This window comes from Lissotriton helveticus, chromosome 8, assembly GCF_964261635.1.
Source record: "Lissotriton helveticus chromosome 8, aLisHel1.1, whole genome shotgun sequence".
Lineage (NCBI taxonomy): Eukaryota > Metazoa > Chordata > Amphibia > Caudata > Salamandridae > Lissotriton > Lissotriton helveticus.
In genome coordinates, this window is record NC_136069.1 from 1137238212 (window position 1) to 1137260212 (window position 22001).

General features: G+C 43.6%; 1 protein-coding gene across 1 annotated transcript in view; it reads right to left on the reverse strand.

The window, feature by feature from the left end:
- Nucleotides 1-11092: 11092 nt before the first annotated feature.
- Nucleotides 11093-22001, reverse strand: part of IL18R1 (interleukin 18 receptor 1) — a 305537-nt gene continuing 294628 nt past the window's right edge. The window contains 1 exon segment of the mRNA XM_078658948.1: nt 11093-11466. Coding sequence (XP_078515074.1) covers nt 11093-11466 — 374 coding nt within the window.

Consider the following 22001-nt stretch of genomic DNA (forward strand, 5'->3'; position numbering starts at 1 on the left):
CCTTCGGTGTCTGGAAAGGGGGGAGTCGACCACACACCCAACAATTAGTGGTATTGCTGGTCTGGTGTGAATAATGTAACATGCGGATAAATGAGTTATTACGCATAGCGAGGCGGTATGAATATTCGTGAGGAGGCAGATCACTAAACGTGTGCTCTACTGTAACATTAGCAGACTTATTTACATGTGGAACTGGAAAACACAGGAAAAATGCGTAACTGGTGCAGGAAATCAAAAGGCTGAGAAATAATATGAAACTTAGAAAAACGATACATCTGATTGAGTTTTGACTAACTCTCTCACTATGGGGGTCTATTTTATACATGTCAGAAACAGTCTAACCGTTTCACCTAGGGGAGGACTTATACAATCAAACTGACTGACTTATTTTACTAGACCGTAGTTTATGCTTATACTCCTGCTGCGGAGTTTTCTCTACCAAGGGAGGGGTTGTATCAATGTCATTTGCGGGACAGTCCTTAGGAACAATGTTCTGGCAAGTCTTGATATCCTGGGAAATGTTTTTAAGGACAGGTTTCAGTCCTTTAAAAAGTTTAACGTGAGAAAGGTGTATCCATCCTTTTCGGCCTTCTAACTTCACGGCTGTACGGGTGGTGAGGAGGACCTGACGGGGCTCTTTCCATCGAGGCTCCAGCGGACTTGATCTGTCAAAGTTACGAACCATCACCATGGAACCTGGAACGATTTCATGCGGTGCCACCTCGGTATTGTCTGGAAACGCGGCGGCAACCTGTGAACGACATGAGTTGAGGGCAGACATCAAGGAAGCTAGGTAATCTGTCAGCATATTACATGAAACATCAGTAATACTTCGGGGTCTAGGAGTACCCCACATGTTAGGGGGCGGCCGAATACGACCTCATACGGGGACAGACCTGATCTGGAATGTGCGACCATGCGCGTATCAAACAAAGCGACTGGCAGAGCTACTAGCCAGTCCACACCCTTATCTTTACATATTTTTGCAATTCGAATTTTCAGAGTCTGATTATGTCTCTCGACTAGACCGGCTGCTTCAGGATGGCGTACACAATGAAACTTCCACTGGTACCCTAACAACAGGGAAACGTGCTTCATCAACTCAGATGAGAATGGCTGACCGTTATCAGAATATACGACTCTAGGGAGTCCATAACGAGGGAAGAATTCACGAACCAACTGCTTGGCAGTGGTCGCGGCTGTGTAATCTGGGACTGGATATGCTTCTGTCCATCTGGACAAAGCGCATACAACTACAAGGACATACTTGAAACCTCGGCATCGCTCCATCTGAATATAATCCATCTGGAGGACTTCAAAAGGGTGGTCAGGAGGCTGGAAACCACCTTGTTCCACCGGGACACTTTTACCTGGATTAAACTGACAACATATCATACAGGTACGGACTTTCTGCTTGGCTGCAGCTCGTAAATGTTTGTTGAACCAAATGTTCTGGATACTGTCTAACATAGCTTTTTCTCCTAAATGTGCTGGACTATGTGCGGTATTAATGATGACTTGAACCATAGAGTCGGGGAGAAACCATGTGGCTCTACCCTTCGTTAACCATCCTTGATCTGTCTGGACCCCTCCTTGTTCGGACCATTTCTTGATTTCCTCAGGAGTAGCATGTAACTGGATATCTATGACATCTTGTGTAGGGTCCTTAACTGTCATACATGTAGCCGGATCTGGAGTATGTGTCAGGTTAACTGGAATGTCTGGAGTCTGTGCTGTAAGCTTGGCTGTGCGATCTGCTAGATCGTTTCCTTGAGAAACAATGTCAGTAACTTTCGTATGTGCTTTGCATTTCATGATAGCAATGGATGTCGGTAGATGTATGGCATCTAACAGAGCTTGAATAAGGAGACCATGCTGAATCTTGGTTCCATGAGAAGTCATGAAACCTCTCTCCTGCCAGAGCACTCCGAAGTCGTGTACGACTCCAAATGCGTAGCGTGAATCTGTGTAAACATTAACTTTCAGGTTCTTGGCGTGTATACAGGCTTGTGTCAGAGCAACTAGCTCTGCTGCTTGAGCGGACAGGGTATCAATACGGTGTGTTTCAATAACTTCGGTGTCAGTAGTCACTGCATATGCGGCAACTAGTTCTCCTGTACTAGTTCTCATGCATGAACCATCCACATAAAGTGTCAGGTCAGGATCTGGTAACGGAATGTCTGTCAGGTCTTGTCTTGGCTTTGTCGTAATGTTGACTACTTCCACACAGTCGTGTGCGGCAGGATTTGAACTAACTGATGGTAACAGTGTAGCAGGATTCAGGATGTTGCAGCGTCTAATATCTATGTGTGGCTGAAACAGTGTCAATTCATAACCTGTTAAACGTGCAATTGTCAAGTGCTGAGTTTGTGTTCGGTTTAAAAGAACTTCCACGGAGTGTGGGACTTGTACTGTAAAGGTATGTCCTAAGACTATGGAATCACTTTGTCTGATAGCTAGTGCTGTGGCTGCAACTGACTTGAGGCACGCAGGCAAAGCCTGGGCTACAGAATCTAGTGTGCTCGAAAAATAAGCACAGGGCTTGTATTGTCCTGCTTGATCTTGTGTAAGAACAGATAATGCTGTACCTTCACGTTCAGTAACGAAAAGTGTAAAAGGCTTACTGTAGTTCGGTGTAGCTAGAACTGGAGCTTGGCATAAAGCTTTCTTTAACTCGTTGAAACTAAGTGTATGTTCAGATGTCCAAGGGAGAACAGTCGATACGGCTGCCTCCTGTGTCGTTAACTGTATCAGTGGCTTGGCTAGAAATGCATACTGTGGAATCCATTGTCTACAATAAGAAGTAAGGCCAATAAAGGCACGTACCTCCTTCTGGGTTCTGGGCTGGGGAAGACTCGCTATCAACTGGATACGGTCTGGTGTCAACTGCCTACCCCACTTGGACAGTAAGTGTCCTAAGTATACCACTTGCTGGACACAGAATTGAAGCTTTGAAGGAGACACCTTGTGCCCCATCTCGGCTAGGAAATACAGAACTGTAAGTGACGCTCGCTCGCAATCACGTTCAGAACGGGCTGTGATCAGGAGATCATCGACATACTGGAGCAGGGCAGTGTCAGTTGGCATGTGAATATTATCTAGTTGTCTCTTAAGTGCTTGACTGTAAATACTAGGACTTTCTGTGAAACCTTGAGGAGCGCGTGTAAACATATAGCTCCTTCCATTTAAACAGAATCCGAAAAGAAACTGGCTGTCTGGATGAATAGGAACACTAAAAAATGCGTTCTTAAGATCGATTACTGTAAAGAACGTGGCTTCGGAATCAATGGCTGTCAATAGGGAAGAGATATCTGGGACAACTGGGTACTGAGGAATAATACATTTATTAAGTTCTCGTAAATCAATCACTAATCGATATACTGGGGGTGCATTTGGATCAGTACGTTTCATGACTGGAATGATCGGAGAGTTACATACATTGGAGTCAGTTTCTACAACTACTCCTTGAGCCATGAGCTCGTCTATAATTTTGGATAAGGCTGCTACAGCCTCAGGTGGCAATCTATACTGCCTGATTCGTGGTAACACTACACCTGGTTTGAGAGTCACACGATGGGGTGTGATTTGCATGTAACCTACATCAGTTGGACCTTGCGCCCATAAATGCTGCGGAACTTTAGACAGTCTGGAATCAAAATCTCGTAATACATAGTGACCCTTAAAGTCACGTAGGAACAATCGTATTCCCTCTGGGGAACAACATATAACTGCACCTAACTCTTTCAGTGTTTTAATGCCTAATAGATTTTCTGGACATGACTTAGTAAGTAACAGATCAGTAGTGCGGGACAATGGACCTACTTCTAGAGTGACTGGCTTTGAAATCTCATTAACGATAGGCTTTCCTGAAAATCCAAGGGAAACATTTCTTGAGCCTGAGAGCGGAGCCCCTGGAACTTCGGCATGACTAATTGTGGTCCTACTTGCCCCTGTATCAATCAAAAACTTTCTGTCTTTCCCTAATACTTGACTGTGAACATAGGGACCTTCTTGATCTACAGGTATCTCGATGAGAGGCAAGCCTACCTCCCTCTCTAGGCTGTTTCATGAATATGGCTGGTACTCTGGATACTCAGACTGTGCATACTGGTACATCTGCGATGTAACATACTGTGTTGCAGCAATAGGCTGCGGTACTGTAACTGTCTGTGGTGCATTCTGTGACTGAGGAGTCTGTGAAACTTGTTCTTGTCTGGGCGGACGTGGTCTTTCTTTAGTCTTACCAGTAGCTATGTTGTGTTTCAGAACTGCACACTCATTTATAAAATGACCTGGCTGTTTACAATAATTGCAGTTCCCTTTTACGGGAGCTGCAGGATGACTGGCTTGATTCGGACCCCTCTTCTGACTGTCTTGAGGAACAGATTGTGCAAATAGCACTTTCATTTTCGTGTCTTTCATACGTTTTCTCTCGTGTTCTTGTTCTTCTCTGATTCTATTCTGGTGGTACTGGAGCATCTGGAGCATCTGGGACGGAGTATTAGCTTGCCAGGTGCTTTCGACTTTCAAAACTCGATTTTTAACTTGTGGGCTTGAATTCTCGACTAATTTGGTAACAAAAAGGTGAGGGTATGACTCACTACTTGTCTTGAGGCCACTGTTGATACTAAAGCATTTTTCAAACCTAGAATAAAAATCACTAATATCTTCATCTTGCTTCTGTTTACAGGCTGAGATTGCATCCCAGTCTTCTTTTCTAGTTGTCAATAATCTGGGTAAAACTTGAATCAATAATTCTGGTAATTCTTTACATTTATCTCCAAGACCGGTACCTGGTACTCGTGCCTTGTCTTCAGCTTCTAGAACTGCCCAATCGATCTTTTTCTCTCCCACCTCCCATTCTTTTTCCTTTAGCTTTTCATACACCCCTGCGGGCAACAGGACCTTTAACATTTTAATGATATCTGGGTAAGTGTATTCTCCCATACGGAGCATGTCTTTTAATTCTCTATGGAACCCTGCTGGATCTTTGTCATGACAGGGAATTAATTTCTTCATTTCGAGGAGTTCCATCTTTGTGATCGGAGTGTATACAAACACTCGTTGCATTTCGCCACCCGCTCCGCTGACTGGGTGGACTTCTCGTAATGGATTCTGTCTATCTATGTAAAATGATTTACTTTCTGGGGGTGAGACGTGGACAAAATGCGGGTTCAAAAATGTTCTATATTTGTGGCGCTGTTCTAGAATGACACTAATTAAATCGGTACCTAGACCTCTCCATTTATACTGGAGTAACTCGTTCAGGATATCATGTAACGGGCCTGGATCAGAATGTTGACCCTCATACAGAGTAATGAGGTGCTGGATCATATACATACCCACCAGTCGCTGCTCGGCTGGGGGCATTTTCAGAAACATTTGTGCCACTATTTCGTCTGGAAAAGTGGTAGAATCAGTAATCCATCTGACTGCTGATCGGGCTAGTTCCTGTTCATGCATAGTACTTAATTCACTATAACCGATTCGTGATTTCAGAATGTGATCGGTAGCTTGGAATACTTGTTCTAGGGAACCTTGTTCTGGTGCTGAATGATGGAAAGTAGACTTGGGTTCTAGACGTAAATGGCGATCTGGAAATCTAGGTTTCCCTACATATGCTATTCTGGCAGTATTCTCGTCGTCTTCCTCTTCAGGATCAGAGGTACTTTCTTTCTCGCTTACTTGTGCTGCTTTACGCAGTTCGTGTATCTTTATTATTTCTCTACGGATTTTCTTGTACATACTTTCCATGGCACCAATGGTATTGTGCTTTCCTTCGGCTATATTATCACTCCACTTTGTCAGGATTTTCATTTCGGCTGGATCTTTAGACGGGTAATCTTGTTCTCTTATTAGACAATTAATTAAAAACTTTAATATCATGCGTTGAATCTCGGCTTTCCTTTGAGACATGGCATCACTAATACTTTGTGGGTCATCCCCTGTACGGATGAAACGATATATCCTGTCTAGATCTTCTTTCATATTCGTCAGGGTGACTAGATACTCGGTCACTCTCCTTACGCGTACGGAATATAAAACCATATTAAACTCGCCTGGAACTGGGTCATAGACACATTCGCCAAGGGTTTGCCTGATTTCTGCAACAGACTTATTACTCTTGGGAGTACGCTGTGATGCTTGAGCATGTAATTCGAGTGCTGATAAACGCTTGTATGGCGGCGGGGTTTGAGGAAGACCTCCTCCTGCGGCCCCTAAACTAGAATCATCAACTGATGCTTTTCGTCCTGGCAGGGTCGGTAATTGTAACGTGGGCTGGACTTGTATGGCGGGCTGACCCGGGGGAGCTGTTAAGGGCACCCCGGTGTCTGGAGGAGCCGGAATTACCTGATTTACAGGGACGGGCGGAGCGCGAACAGGATTTGCATATTCGGGGACTGTGTCGTCCAGATAGGACGAAATAAAAATATCAGCTGCGGTCGGTTTGTGACGTAGTTTGGTCGGAACTAGTGGTGGCGGAAAGTTACTGGATGCCTCCGGGGTCGCCTTTGGCAAGCCTTCGGCAAGAAGAGGATACATACCCTTAATAAGGGCATGCCTCTGTCTGTCTGATTGTTCAGTTCTAACTCGTTCACCTATCTCGATTAATTCTCTTTCTTGGGCTCGTTCTTGGGATTCTCTACTTAGTTCTGACTTTCTGATTTCTTTTTCAGTTCTTTTATGAGCTACTCGCATGATGCATTCGGCATCCCATGTGCCCGATACGGGCCATCTATACTTTTCTTCTAACTGTTTGGTATACTCTACCCATAAATCTAGATACAATATGGCGCTTATGCCATGTTTCTGATACATAAAATGACCTGGACTGTCCCTAGGCGGGACGGGAACTGCTGCTTCCAGCAGACCCTTTCTAGTTTTTAACTGACGTAACTTGGAAAATATGGGCATGACTGAACTGTAATCTAGACACAATACAATACACAATAAACACGATACTTATTTCCCATTCATACCACGACATTAGAATACATGAAAAACATTTAAAATAACAGTTCGGACAGAATACTACCTGGAAATACTGAGAACAGAACACATAAATTTTCTCGAGAACAGAAACTGACTAGAACAGAAACTAGATGCACTGCTGAAACAGTACGAAACTTACCGGTCTCATAAAGAGACACGTCAGGACCCGCATCCACCGAAGTGGACACTTCGTTTGTGGGACTGTGTACCACCAACCCACAGACCAGAGTCAATTAAATTGACCCTGTCTAGATACCACCCCAGTAACGGTACTCACCGGGCAGCAAGAACGGAAGGCCTCGGACTGGACTGGACTGCTACGACGACAAACTTCGGACTTCGGACTTCAGTTACGGGTGGACCTCCGGATACCTCGGACCTTGGACTCTTGGCTTGGGCTCTGGTCGGGACTCGCCGCGTTCCTCCACCGTCTCGTCTGGATGCTGGACCGCCTCCTCCGTCTCCTCCGTGGGCCTGAGGGATACTTGAGCAGAAATATCTGCCACTGCGCAGAAGAGTTCCGTCACGACTGCAGAGGGTCAGGGGGTCGGCGTGGCTTCACCGACGCGTGGGGAAAGGGCAAGTCCCTATTCGGGCGCCATTATGTGGTAAATAAATAAATAATACCCTATTTTTGACTAGACATATATCATAACAGATAGCTCAATAAATAAGAGTCAAGATTCGAGGTAGTAGGAGTTTTTGCAGGTTTATTACAGCATAAGGACAGGAACAGGACAACCTGCATAGGAACAGGGGCCCAGCAGGGCGACAGGGGCCCAGCAGCTGCTGGGGCTGGGTCTGGGATGAGCGCGCTAACTTTTAATAACAAAACATGAGTTTATATACAAAACGCAAACACATAGCATTACATTGCAGTAGGCGTAGCAGTGGGTGGAGCAAGAGGCGTGACGCGTAGCGGTCGCGAAAGATAACGGTACAAAGGGGGTGTAACAGGGCGTATACATAGACATGTGGTGCAGACGTAACAGAATATGTCATGAATGGGGCGGAAACCATGGAGGGGGCTACCTAAGGAGCCGGGACCTCTAACCTGATGGTGCGCGCAAACTGGCAATGACGTGTTACGAGGAGAAGCTGGGGGCTATGAACTCTGTGCTAGGAGCAGAGACTAAAGTCTGGAGGGTCGGAGCGACATGTACCTAAACCCTATCTAGTATCTGATGTTTAGGGATCATGTTGATATAAACTAGAAGTCATGAGGGGAAAAGCTAACTTGATTCTAAGACTGGACCATGCATTTATTCTACATGTAGTACGTGATGAAGAATATTAAATGACCATTAAATACAGTATTTCTCTTAACATGGAGCCGAATAGGCTAGACAATGACGGAAACTATTGATGCAGTTCAGTAGCTTAGGAATGCAGAGAAGGAGGACTGAACTGATAACTGAAATCATAACATAGTCTTGGCAGACTCAGAGGCAGAGCCAAGCTGCACCGGGCACTGCGAGGCAGGAAGTAAGTGAAAGGTCGAGGATACAGGTGGGGGTTGCATCGCTCCTCAGCGAGGCTTCAGGAGACAGGAGCTGAATCTAATGTCCGGGCCTTTTTGAGGCCTAGAAACGGGGACTTTATAATGGAATAACGTGCACACTGAGAAACGTGGCAACGTAGCTTTACATAGGCCTGATATTCGTAGTATTCACGAGGACTGGAAACTGGCATACTAGAGGAGGACACAACTGTAATTGCGTCATTAATCGGACATGGGGAATAACATATGCATATTGGTCATGCACACATAACATATGATGGATGACACGTAGTGACACAGAACATGACAAAATTTACTTTTCCACAATAGAACTACAGGTATATATATTCTTCAGATATCATTTGTGGTTTAAATTGAGCATTGAAAGGTATGAGTTGTTCCAGGCCTCATATGCCACATGGTCCCATCGGTGCTGTTGACACTTCCCTATTGAAATTCTTTTGGATTAAAATGCTTCTTTTGTATTGAAATATTTAATGTTAGCTCTCAATTGTAGGCTTTAGGAAAAGTCAGGAGGGATACTAAAGGATATCTTACAAACTCTGCTAAGAGAACACTTTCATCGAGGGCCTGTTTTACTCTTCATAACATCATATGTGCATGAAATAATATTACAAATGCATGAAATAAGTTAAAGGTATATCGAAAATATTCCTGCCTAACCTTTCGAAAGGAGGTAGAGAGTATTGGCCCCATTAATAACATGGAATAAAATATTCTATAGAATAATTGTGAGCAGAGTTTTCGATGCTCACATGCTTCATGTATGACTATTAAGAGACTGAAAACTTGCATCATCTTCTATCGTCCTGTGAACAAAACATGTTTACCAAGCTTACATGTGAGCAACTTTTCATGTTAATAAATTAGCATAAGAGCAAATCTACCCATGAATAAATCTGCTCATGGATAATAGGTAAATTAACAAACAACAACATGTATAGATATTTCTAGGTGTAGTTGATATCTAAACATGATAAACTTGAATTGAAGGCCAAACAATGCAGCAACACATTTTCAAGTACAAAAATGTGAAATAAACTGTAACCAAATACAGTTGTGACAAGAACACTTTATTAATGAAGGAAGAAGGATGCGTTAGGTTTTGGGTTGGTAGAATACCAAGAGCACCCCAACCCCCAAATCAGCAGTTGCAAGACAGAGGTAAATTGTCAGAGTACATTAAATAATTAAATGTAACTATTAGTAGAATACATTATAAGGCACTATTCGACCTATATTTTCTATTTGCATTTTAGAGTTTTTGGACACTGAAGTTGATAGTTAATGCATTTGAATTATAGTTCTGCCACTGCAACAATTCAATAATACCATTCATTTAAAATGCCAGAGAAATAAATCTACATTTGTTTAAAAATAATCATAAACTTTTTAATGTTAAACAATCTTTCAATGCAAACAAAGTAAAGGGGTAAAGTAAAGGGGTAATAAAATGGTGATACTTTGAGTTATCATCATTTTATGTTTCCTTTGCAGGCAAGCGGGGCAGGGGAGGAGTTGTTTGCCCACTCCTAAGTTAAGTGTATCATTCTTAAAACATTTTTCTTTATATTTTGCAACCCCGCGGCCCCCCATGCCAACCCTCCACCTCCTCTGCACCTACCCCGCCACCCGTGAGTCATGCGGGCCGCCACTGCAATCCTTTTTTATCGGGAACTTTGGGGCATATTACCAACAACTAGCGATAATTATCGCTATGTTGGCTTAGCGGCAATAATTTTATCGCCGTGTTGCGGCGATTTTTATCGCTTAGGAGCCTTGCTATTATCAAGGTTTATCTCCTAAGCGATAAAAATCGGCCGAAATGCATGAATATCGCTGTAAAGTCAGCGATATTCATGCATTACCGAGCTAATGCTCTTAGCCATGTTATCCACCTCCCATTGGATAACATGGCTAAGAACTGCTCAGGGCAGGTGTTAGTTTTTGGAGATATTCGCGCTCAGCGCGAATATCTCCAAATGTTGGTAATAGGAGATAGCGTTGTTAGCGACTGTTTCCAGTCGCTAACATCTTGGCACGCCCACTTTACATGTCACTAGTGATAAATATCTCTGACATGCAAAGCGGGGCCCAAGATGGTCGCTATCTCCTACTAGCTGTCGCTAACTGGTGTTAACGACAGCTAGGTAATAGGGAGATAATTTTATCTCCGCTTTCTTGGCTTTTAAAGCCAAAAGAGAGGAGATAAATCCCTTGATAATATGCCCCTTTGTGTTTACATGATTTCTCCACTTAGAGAAAAGTGGTGTTAATGAAACAGCAAATGAGGTAATACCTCTTCATTGCATGGTAAACCTATCTATTCCTTTTGACTCCAGCAAAGATCTCGTGCTAATTCTTCACATTCTGATGTAGAAAACAAGCAGAAACACAGTGACCACAGGCAATTTCCCCTTTAAATCTACATTTCCGGTATTGAAACAATAATATATGGTAATAACTGCAAGTCTGCCCTTGTAGGTGTGCAAATGAGTTTGCTCTTTCTAAATGTTGGTTTCAGTCTGTGAACTGTGATTCATCTCTTTACCAGTTGGAATTTTGACCACAGTAATTTTATGCATGTGTTTATTTATTTACCGTGGAAAGTAATGTAGCTTGATTGAAAGTTGAAATATGCGGTTTTCTAAGCTTTGCTGGCAACAAGTATCTTATTCTATTCCAGAAAATTGAATTTAGAGGTGCTGACTTTCCTCCCTTCCACTTAACTCGGCTACTGGATTTTAAAAGAAGTAATGATTCAGGTAGGGATTTCAATTCCTTTTCCAGATTGTATTCGATCAAAATCACTTTTATCTTTCTTTCCACCAGTGTCTTGTAGAGTCCCCTTTCAAGTTCATACATGGCATTGTCAGACAAATACTTCTTGCTCAGTATTATTATGAGTCTTCTGCTTTTATCGATGCAAGAATTGATTTCATCCACAATAGCTGAAAAACAAACACTTCTGTTAACATCAGGGTAAAGTAAAATATTAGCAGCAAGAAACAATTTGGTGATTATTGGAATTTTTTAAGTGCAAACCCACATAGTTTACCTTTCATATACATCGTGTCATTGGCTTTGCTGGTTTTATGTTCAAATGTTTTATTTAGTATCAGAAAATTCATATAAACTGAAGAATCACGTTAAGTGACCAATGTTGCCATCACAGTTTAAAAATGATATTAAAATACAAGGCTTACACTATTACTGCAAAGAAATCTACTTCTGTATTGTACATGCTTCGTTTTTTGAAATTTAATTTTTTCTATACTTTTTCCACACAGTGGACAGCTTATAGCATAACTTATTAGAATCTGGGACATTTGTATTCTGGCCGTGTTATTATTCAGGCATTTGAAGTTGCTACTTAGCAATTAATAACCATTTCAAAGCGGATTGAGTCATTTACGGCCATGGGAGCTGTTGAGAAGGACAAGTATAATAGCTCAGTGCTAGAAAGGTTCTGCATCAGTGCTGAATAATTGCTCTATTATTTTAGAGAATAATGGGATTTGAGATACTGGTCAGTAGTTGGTATGAGAGGAAGGATTGACACTCGTTTTTTCCGATGTAGCAGTAATATGGACATGTGCCAGATATGAACAAACATCTGAATGAGGAGAAACAGAACTCTAAATGTGAGTGTAAGTGACATGAAGGCCTGAAAATCGGATGATCCAAGTAGCTGCACAAAAGACCCTATATTGATGCCAAGGTAACATAAAATGTTCCCCTAATATTCCCTCCAGTCACCCATTAAATAAACTACCATCTTTTTTAAAGAAATGTATATACATATTACTTTGTAAATAAACACATTTCAATACTCATTTTTTCTTTTTTTATAGGTGTATCCAGTCCCATTATATTCCAAGTCAAATATGTGTAACTTAACTTTTCAAGATAAAAAATACACATATTCTCTTTTCTTTCTGATTTGCCCAGTAATGTTAGTTACCAGCCCTATCCGAATTACAAGTTGCTAAGTTTCACCTGGGGATTCCAGCTCCTGAAGCATCCAAAGTCTCTGGGTGATACTGCTGAGGAAAAATGAGGGACTCATTGTGGAAATATTTAATTCTGCATGTAATTCCCTAATACATTTAGGGGGCGGATGCCGTCTCGTAAACAGGAGCGACGACCTCCAGTCTGCAGCCCCACCCACTTAATTTGTTCAGTCGGATTCCTACATTTCCCTATGGGAGCAAGTTTTACGGCCATAAGCCGGCCATAAGACATGCTCCCGTAGGGAAATGGGAGGTGGTGTTAATCCCTGTATCCCATGGCAGCCCCCGAGAGGTGCCTGCGACAAGGTGCAGGGTTTAGCAGGAGACACCATAGGTGCCCCCTTGCCCCCCAACCGGAGGCTGCAGATACAAAGGGGCTGCTAGGAGGCCTCAAACACCTGTTCTGATGGGTTTCCATGTCAGAAAGGCCGGCATGGAAACCCTGCTGGAATCCCAAGGTTGGACAGACCTTCAACTGGCGGAAAGGGCTCCTTGAGCCCATCGGAAGCCAGCGGGAATGACCGGCCGGTTTCAATTCCAACTAGCTAATTTATAATCAGCCAGTCCGAATTGCAACCAACCATGGTGGTCGGAAAGACTCCAACCAAAGGTCGGAGGCTTTCCAACTTCCATCATAATAAGCCCCTTAATGTTAAGTGTTTCTGTACTCTGGAGTTAGCAATGCCCCTAGTATAGGTCAAATCCACCTGACTCCCTGTGTGTCAGTTAGGGTTTACAATTAAATGAGGCATTATTGGAGTCATCAGTAATGTTGGGCCTAATACCCAACAGCCCTGCATTTTACCCAGGAGATTTTCAGGTACTTACGTAGCAGAAGTCTCCAGGAGAAAGTGTACCGGTCTGCAGTGTTTTGGTAAAGTGTATAGTACTTACTCGAGTGTGGTACCTAAAGTATCAGGTAATTAGCTCACAAGTCGAAATCCTAATGTTTAAATAGAAAACACATAGATGAGATTGCAATTAAAATTCCAATACTGACACACAGAAAGTTTCACCCTTTTTAAAGACTGGAATCCACTTTTGACAACATGTTTTGATAACTTTTGTCTAGCTTTGTTTTATTGCTCCAAATGTTACTTTAGTCAGTAATTTTAACAAATTCTTATTCCTTAAAAATCTCTCCATGAATATTTAATGTTAAGAAGTGGCAAGTAGCACACCATTTAGTGGTACATCTTTCTTTATACTTTCTAATATCAGACGTGTTTTTCTCAATGTAGAAGACATAGCAGTTAATATAGAGTTTTGCAGAGCGTTATTCTGTCACCAATGTCATGGATAGTCCATCCACCATGTTATAAGTGTTGGGTGGATATAGTGGACTTGTAATATGATGGAAGGGATATCGCTCACATTTGTTACAAAGTAGTCTGTCTGATAAATTCGAAATCAGGTCAATAATCTAAAACCATTATATATTACTTCATGCTATTGTGTTAACTACATATTCATATCATTATTACTCGGAGCTTCATGGGTCACAAGGCATGAATGAATGAATGAATTCATAGCGTGGTTACTCAAAACCATTGCATTAAAAACATAATACAAAAAATAACCAATTTAAAAGAGAAACGATGCAATTAAAATGTAAAGGGCTAAAGTCCATGGTCTTTCAGTCCAGCATTTTTTATTTTTTTTAAGCTTAGCCGATGGCTGTGTTAGTCTAGGTGCAAGGTGTTATATGCCTCGTCGCAGATTCTTATCTGGTCGCTTAACAGGGAGTAGACATCAGTTTCATGCGGATCTGTTGGACGAATTTACCAAACATGGTCACTAGGCATGTTAGTAACTGTGTGGAACATGACTTTTGCAGTTTTATATACAAGGTCAATGTTGTCACTTCAGTAGTAAAAAAAGTGTACATGCGCAATATTTTCACTTTACGATCCTATGCCCTCTATAACTGGGCGAAAAAGAGGAAAGGGTCCTCCTTCATATGATTTATGTAAGTATGACTGGAGAAATTAGATTGTACATATGTAAACATAAGTATTCTTCTTGACCTAATAAGCCCATCATTGTTCATTTCTGTAATAATTCATGATGCTTTACCCGTTCTTCTTCAGTTTAAACCACTTATAGCATACTCAATTCAGAGGCTACTCTACAGCTTCTTTACTGTACTCCTCAAAATTTATTATTAATAGATTCTCACCCATTTCAAGCATCTGAATAAAACTGGATTCTTGCTTTTGTAATTTCAGAATTACTTTCAAAAGTCAGCTTTATTCTTTTTCAATTAATTTAACAGGCGAAAAAGAACATTATACATTGTAGTATATCTTTTTAAAGCATGTCAGTCTGGTCGTCCTTCTTCCGCAAACCAGGAATAACATGATTTTAGCCCATTTATTGGTCTGAACAAAGTTTAGTTGTAAAGATGTTGTCATTTGCTCTCAATGATAACGGTTTCACTTATTACCTTCTAAAGGTAGATTGTTGTAATGGTTTTCAATTCTTGTTAAATATGTCTCTTCAGTTAATTGGTCAGATAACTACATTTCAGCGGAATACTTTTAAGAATGCTTGTTTATTTACAAACTAAAGTATATCAATGATCAAGGACTGGAAGAACAAGAAATGTGATAAAATATTAATTATAAATAAACGAATGCAGTTTAATAGCAAAAGGTGAAGATTCTTTCAACTCCGTTATGCCCCTTCCAATATTCCTAATAACAGCATTAAAATTATCAGAAGAGGATTTGCACTCACAGTGGTGCAATATATGAAGAGCAAGGGAACAACCAGAAAAATAAAATACCCCCACTTTCAGCCACATGGAACGAAATGTCCTCGCAAAGTGGCGATCCCAACCCTTTTCATTAAAATCTTATACGTATAGGTGGCTACCAAAAGAAAAATCAAGTACTATCTGTAATTTGTGTAATGGTGGGGAGCAGGACTTGGAACATTTGTTGTTTATTTTCCCAAATGCGAAAGTGGTAAAGGCAAGGAAAAGATTTTTACAACCAATCTATACTAAATGTAGAATTAACTCGGTAAAGGAATTGATCATACTATGTAAGGCTCCTCCAAATGAGTTTGTCTGCTACAATCTATACACATTTTTAAAACCTATTTTAACTTTGTATTAGAATGAAAAACCTGAATTGTTTAAAAATGTTATATTATGTACTGAATATTTGTGGTTCTCAGTGGAGAACTAAATCAAATATAATTAACTTGAAAATTAAGGAGATAGTGGTTTAGGTTTAGGTTTGTTTATTGTACAGTTAATAAAAACTCACAATTTTAAAACGTACAAATATTAAAAGTCAGTAACTTCTTTAAAACAAAAAGGAGCTGTGGCTCGAGTATTTAAGAGCGTAAAAGTCTCAGCTTGGGTTACATAAGAACCAGTGGGGTTTACGTGGCCTTGATGCTTCCAAATTTCAAGAACGAAGATAGCCAGGGGTGTTTACTTTGTTATTGTTTGGCTAATGCTTTGAGTAAACCCTCTGGATTTTTCATTTAGTCTTGTGGCCACTATGTCGAAATATTTTGTTGTTCTGCAATTTAGCTGAGTTTCTTCGGGATTAAAACAGAGCATCACGGCCTGCCTGCAACTCGTTATGCCCTTCTGGTTCCATAGAGCCCAAAGCAGAGAGCGCCTTATGTCCCGGAGATTTGTGCAGATGCAGATAATGTGTATAAGGTCCTCTTTCCCAGAAAGACAGAGGCGGCATTGATTTGCAGGGTTTTCCCTTGTCCATGGTGCCAGGTGCGGAGCTATAGGAATTTTGCCCAGGCGCATATTAAGGAACTTGTTTTTTGTCTTCTGTATGAGGCCCATTGTTAAGTACTCTTGTGGTTTTAGAGCGCTGTAACCTTTCAACACGACCCATCCGTGCGCTCTCTTGGCTAGGGTAGCTTTATCCTCAATTGATGAGACCATCTTGGTGACTTTCGACACCAATTTTTTGAAGGTGCCAGGGTCAGTTGCCGACTCCCATAGGTCTGCTAGTCCTAGGATCTTCAGTGATTCCATTAAATAGGTCCTTGCAGGTGAGTTCTCTCTGATGGTCAGTTCGGTCCAGAGGTGGGCGTTTAGGGATCCGTGGTCGGCATCTCTGATTTTCCGCCAGCTTTTTATATATGCGCCTCTTCTCTCCACCGCTTGTTTCTGCAGGCCGAATTCGAGGCGGATTTGTGCGGGTGATGAGTTGGTGGGGAGATGAAATATTGCCCTGTATGCTCGGCTGAGGATTTTGTCTAGTGTTATTGAGTCTTTGCCTCGCATGGACTTGCTGCCGTAGGTGAGCATGGGCTGTAAGCGAGCTCTTAGTACCTGTGTGAGAGGGCCCAGTGACCGGTCGGGGAGTGATTTCTGCAAAGGCTTTATCGATAGGTGGAATGTCGTGCCCTTTCGACGTATGGCCTCTAGTTGATGTTTGAAGGAGCCGTTGCCGTCTATTATGACGCCTAGATATTTGTAAGAGGCTACCTGGTCTAGCCTCTGTCCGTCCAGGAACCATGCGGGTTTCCGTTTTTTATGGTAGTTCGTTGTCATAACTTTTGTTTTATTTAAGTTAATTGTTAATGAATTAGTTTTTGAAAATGCATTGGTTTTGTCAAGGAGGTGTTGGAGACCGACGGGGGACCGGCTGATAAGGACTAGGTCGTCTGCGTAGAGGAGGTTTGAGAGCGTGATGTTGCCTAGTCTTGGAGCATGAGATTTTACTGTTTCCAGTTCGCCAGGGAGGTCTGCAAGAAAGAGATTGAACAACATGGGGGCTAGGACGTAGCCCTATTTCAGACCTTTACTGGTCTTGATTTGTCTCGAGAGGTGCGTGCCAGGTCCTAGTTTAATCCTGACCCAAGTGTCGGTGTGTAGCATTATCAGCTGCTGTAAGAGGGGGCCTGGGATTCCCCATCTGTCCAGCTTCCGCCAGAGTTTGTGTCGAACTACATGGTCGAACGCAGCGCTGTAGTCAATGAAGCACATAAAGAGGGAACTCTTGGAAGCTTTTGCTGCGTCGGACAAAAGGGTTAGCGCCATGATATTTGTCGAGGTGCCCTGGCCGTTGTGGAATTCGGTTTGGGTTGCTGGGATGATGTTATTTGCTGTTGCCCAAGATGTTAATTCCTCCAAAATGAGGCCCGCGTAATATTTTGCCTCTGTATCAATTAAGGCTATAAGACGGTAGCTACTTGGGTCATTCCTGGCACCCTTTTTGTAGATCGGGCTTATTATTGAGCCACTCCAGGATGTTGGTGTTTTTGCTGTTTCCCTTATTGCGTGGAATACTGGTGTCAGGATGTTGCTCCAGAAGGCAGGGTCTTGCTTGTATAGTATCGGGGCCCCCTCAAGTTTGCCCTTTAAGATTAGTTTTCTTAACCTATCTGGTGTATCCAGGAATGACTTTTCTTCTCCAAATACGGGTGGGTCGAATGTTGGTAATAGACCTTTAGCCTCAATTGAGGTTTGGTCCTGGGTTGGATTCCACCTGCGGGCTTGGTTCTCTTTGTGGTTGAGTGTGCCGAAATTGTCAGAGCTCTGGCGCGCTCCGTCTGACCTGTCACCCCCTGTTGACTCGACCGTTGCTGGGTCAGCTATGTTGAAGTGAGCTGATAAATAGGTAGCCCAGTCGGATTCGGATATGTTGGAGTTGATGCCTTTGTGACCTGGCTGTTGGAGGCTGTGAATGATCTTCCAAAAGCCGGAGCTGTTCTTCTGTTTGGAGTTATGAAGAATTTTTATCCAGAGATCCTCGTTCAGTTGCCTTTTCCTTTCCCAGGTCTTCTTTTTTAGCAGTGCTTTTAACGTGCGGAATTTCTTTTGGGTGTCCTCGCTGTTAGGGTATTTTCGGAGTTGTTTGAGAGTCTTTTTTATTTCTCGCTTTATATTTGTTGTCTCTGCAGTTGTTATTTTGCCATGTGTAAACCTGGTGGTGATGTTGCCTTTATGAATTTTTATCTCTGTAGCGTGTTTGGCTCCTAGTTCCGTTACAAAGTCTACCCAGGCGTCAAGTGAGTTGTTGTTTGAACTGGATGTCTGGTGTATGATTATTTTTGCACTGGTTGATAGTTTCTCAGGCTCGGTGGGCTTGCATCTTATTCTTTTGTAGTTGGTAGTGTGTTCTGTGGCGATGTATCTTCTTTCAACTGCTTCGTTCACGCAGGTCAGTCCAAGATTGGCTTCTAGCGGCAAATGGTCGCTTTGGGCACTTTCTTCTATCTTGAACGAGCTTATTTTCTCGTACAGTGGAAGTGACACAAGCATGAAGTCAAGGTGTGAAGAAGTGCTTGATGAGAAATGTGTTGGTGCTGGAGGGATGTCCTCTATGAGTCGTCCGTTGAGCACTCTAAGGTTTAGTTGCTCAAGTTCTTTTACTAACTTGGGTTGAGGTTTTGGTGTGTTTGTTTCGGGAGGGGATGGATTGGCTTGGGATTTTCCAGATGGTGTCCATTTCCTTTGTCATTTCGTAGTTTTATCTCCAAAGAGGTTATGGTTAAAGTCTCCTGCCACAAGCATGTTCTCCATGTCCCCATCGACCATAAGCCTTGTCAATTCTTTGACAAGTTCCCTTGACCCAGATTTCTTGTGCTTCGGATGTATGTATGTGTTTATGACATGTAGCTGTTGAATGACCTGGTTGTTTTTAACTGTAAATGATATAGACTGTATTTGCCGCTCGTGAAGGAGTGTTGGATTTCTTTGCCCGTGTCTGCCGTTTATCTGCTGTTTGCTGCAAGGAGTCAGGAGCCAGGAGCCCCGTAGGGCATAGTAATTGCTTTTTGGGAGCAAGGGCTGCCGGAGGAGGACGGGACTGCGAGGCCCGGCAGGCTGTGCGTGTACCAGCCAGCACACCTGCCGCCTCTTCCCGTGTCTCCGCCCCACCTGCTTGAGCCTTCAAAACTCCTCCCGGCCCCCGCTCCGTTTATCTGCTGTTTGCTGCAAGGAGTCAGGAGCCATGAGCCCCGTAGGGCATAGTAATTGCTTTTTGGGAGCAAGGGCTGCCGGACGGGACTGCGAGGCCCGGCAGGCTGTGCGTGTACCAGCCAGCACACCTGCCGCCTCTTCCCGTGTCTCCGCCCCACCTGCTTGAGCCTTCAAAACTCCTCGCGGCCCCCGCTCCGCGGGAGCCGCTCGTGAAGGAGTGTTGGATTTCTTTGCCCGTGTCTGCCATTTATCTGCTGTTTGCTGCAAGGAGTCAGGAGCCAGGAGCCCCGTAGGGCATAGTAATTGCTTTTTGGGAGCAAGGGCTGCCGGACGGGACTGCGAGGCCCGGCAGGCTGTGCGTGTACCAGCCAGCACACCTGCCGCCTCTTCCCGTGTCTCCGCCCCACCTGCTTGAGCCTTCAAAACTCCTCGCGGCCCCCGCTCCGCGGGAGCCGCTCGTGAAGGAGTGTTGGATTTCTTTGCCCGTGTCTGCCGTTTATCTGCTGTTTGCTGCAAGGAGCCAGGAGCCAGGAGCCCCGTAGGGCATAGTAATTGCTTTTTGGGAGCAAGGGCTGCCGGACGGGACTGCGAGGCCCGGCAGGCTGTGCGTGTACCAGCCAGCACACCTGCCGCCTCTTCCCGTGTCTCCGCCCCACCTGCTTGAGCCTTCAAAACTCCTCGCGGCCCCCGCTCCGCGGGAGCCGCTCGTGAAGGAGTGTTGGATTTCTTTGCCCGTGTCTGCCGTTTATCTGCTGTTTGCTGCAAGGAGTCAGGAGCCAGGAGCCCCGTAGGGCATAGTAATTGCTTTTTGGGAGCAAGGGCTGCCGGAGGAGGACGGGACTGCGAGGCCCGGCAGGCTGTGCGTGTACCAGCCAGCACACCTGCCGCCTCTTCCCGTGTCTCCGCCCCACCTGCTTGAGCCTTCAAAACTCCTCGCGGCCCCCGCTCCGCGGGAGCCGCTCGTGAAGGAGTGTTGGATTTCTTTGCCCGTGTCTGCCGTTTATCTGCTGTTTGCTGCAAGGAGTCAGGAGCCAGGAGCCCCGTAGGGCATAGTAATTGCTTTTTGGGAGCAAGGGCTGCCGGACGGGACTGCGAGGCCCGGCAGGCTGTGCGTGTACCAGCCAGCACACCTGCCGCCTCTTCCCGTGTCTCCGCCCCCTAATTAAAGCCCCGTATGTACCTTGGATTCACAACGCGTTAGCGGGACGCGTGTGCGGGACTAAGCCCGGGACGAAGCCCGGACTAAGGGCGGACAGTCTAAGACAGTCCAAGACTGGCCACGACTGGACTGAGCCAGGACTCCTTCATCTAATGTGCTGTGAGTTATACGTTTATGCGTTTAGTTGTTAAAATTGTCCAAATAGTAAAAGTTGATATAAATTGCCATTTGAAAAGGAACACTGGTTGTATTTTTGCTATGTCGCGACAGAAGACCCCTGTCAATTCTGCCAACACAATGGACAATTATTTAGTCCAAGTGGTGACAAAAATCAACAGTGTGCGAAGGTCTTCCTTGGGCCTTAGCGATTCTCCACCATGTGCGCAATTAGTAGGTTCGCCACCGTGTGGGCAATTAGTAGACCTTAGCGCAACCCAATCGAACTTGGACGGAATAAATGTCAGTGATTTGCAGGAAGAGGAGACTAATGACTGTATAGCGCTTAATGTTTCTTTGGCTCCAACTGTTCATACACTTGATACAAATGTTGACCTATTGACTGGGGATGAGTTAAATCTATCTGGGAATGATCCAGGGATAGAGAAGGAAAGTATCTCCCCCCCAATGCCTGTACCTGCACCAAGAGTAACAAGAGGGTCCACAAAAGCCCCCCCCAAAAGAGAAGGACTCCGGTCTAGCAGGAATAAACCAACAAACCCACCTAGAAATAAACATAAGAGTTCCTCAGAAGGGATAGGGGAGGAAGGGAATGTTATTAGTGGATGGGATGATATGGTGTCAAGTAAGTTCATGGGCATGTTGGAATCTAAAATCTCTCGGTTAATTAAACCTCTGATTTCTAAAATAGATCATTTAACTGACAAAGTTAATAAATTGGAGTCTCTACTAAAAACAACAAATGACAATGTGGGAGAGATACCGAATCTAGTATTAAATAAAATCGATGAGAAGCAAGTGATGGGAAGCATAGTAGGGGGGAATATCCCTGAGGGAACAGAAGATACGCCAGCTCTTATACAACCAATTAGTACCAGACCTAGTGATGACCCGAGTAACTGTATACCTCTAGATCCTTTGCCAATACAAGGGAATGTTTTATCCCCCGACTCTAACACTGTAACGCGCCCTATGGAATTAATTGTTGAAGCTTCACCATTGATACAAGTACTTGCAAATGTACCACCTTTAAAAATAGGTCAGGGTGAGTCGCCAGATTCCTTATTAAATAAAGCTTCACAGTGGTTGAGTAATAATATGCATATATCTCCCCTGGGAAAAGAAAAGCTTTTTGACGACCTGCTATCAGCAAGGCGGGTAAAGTGGATAGGGACTAAACCAAAGAAGTTCGCAGGTGACTGTGTGGTATTAAATCTCAAGGGCCCT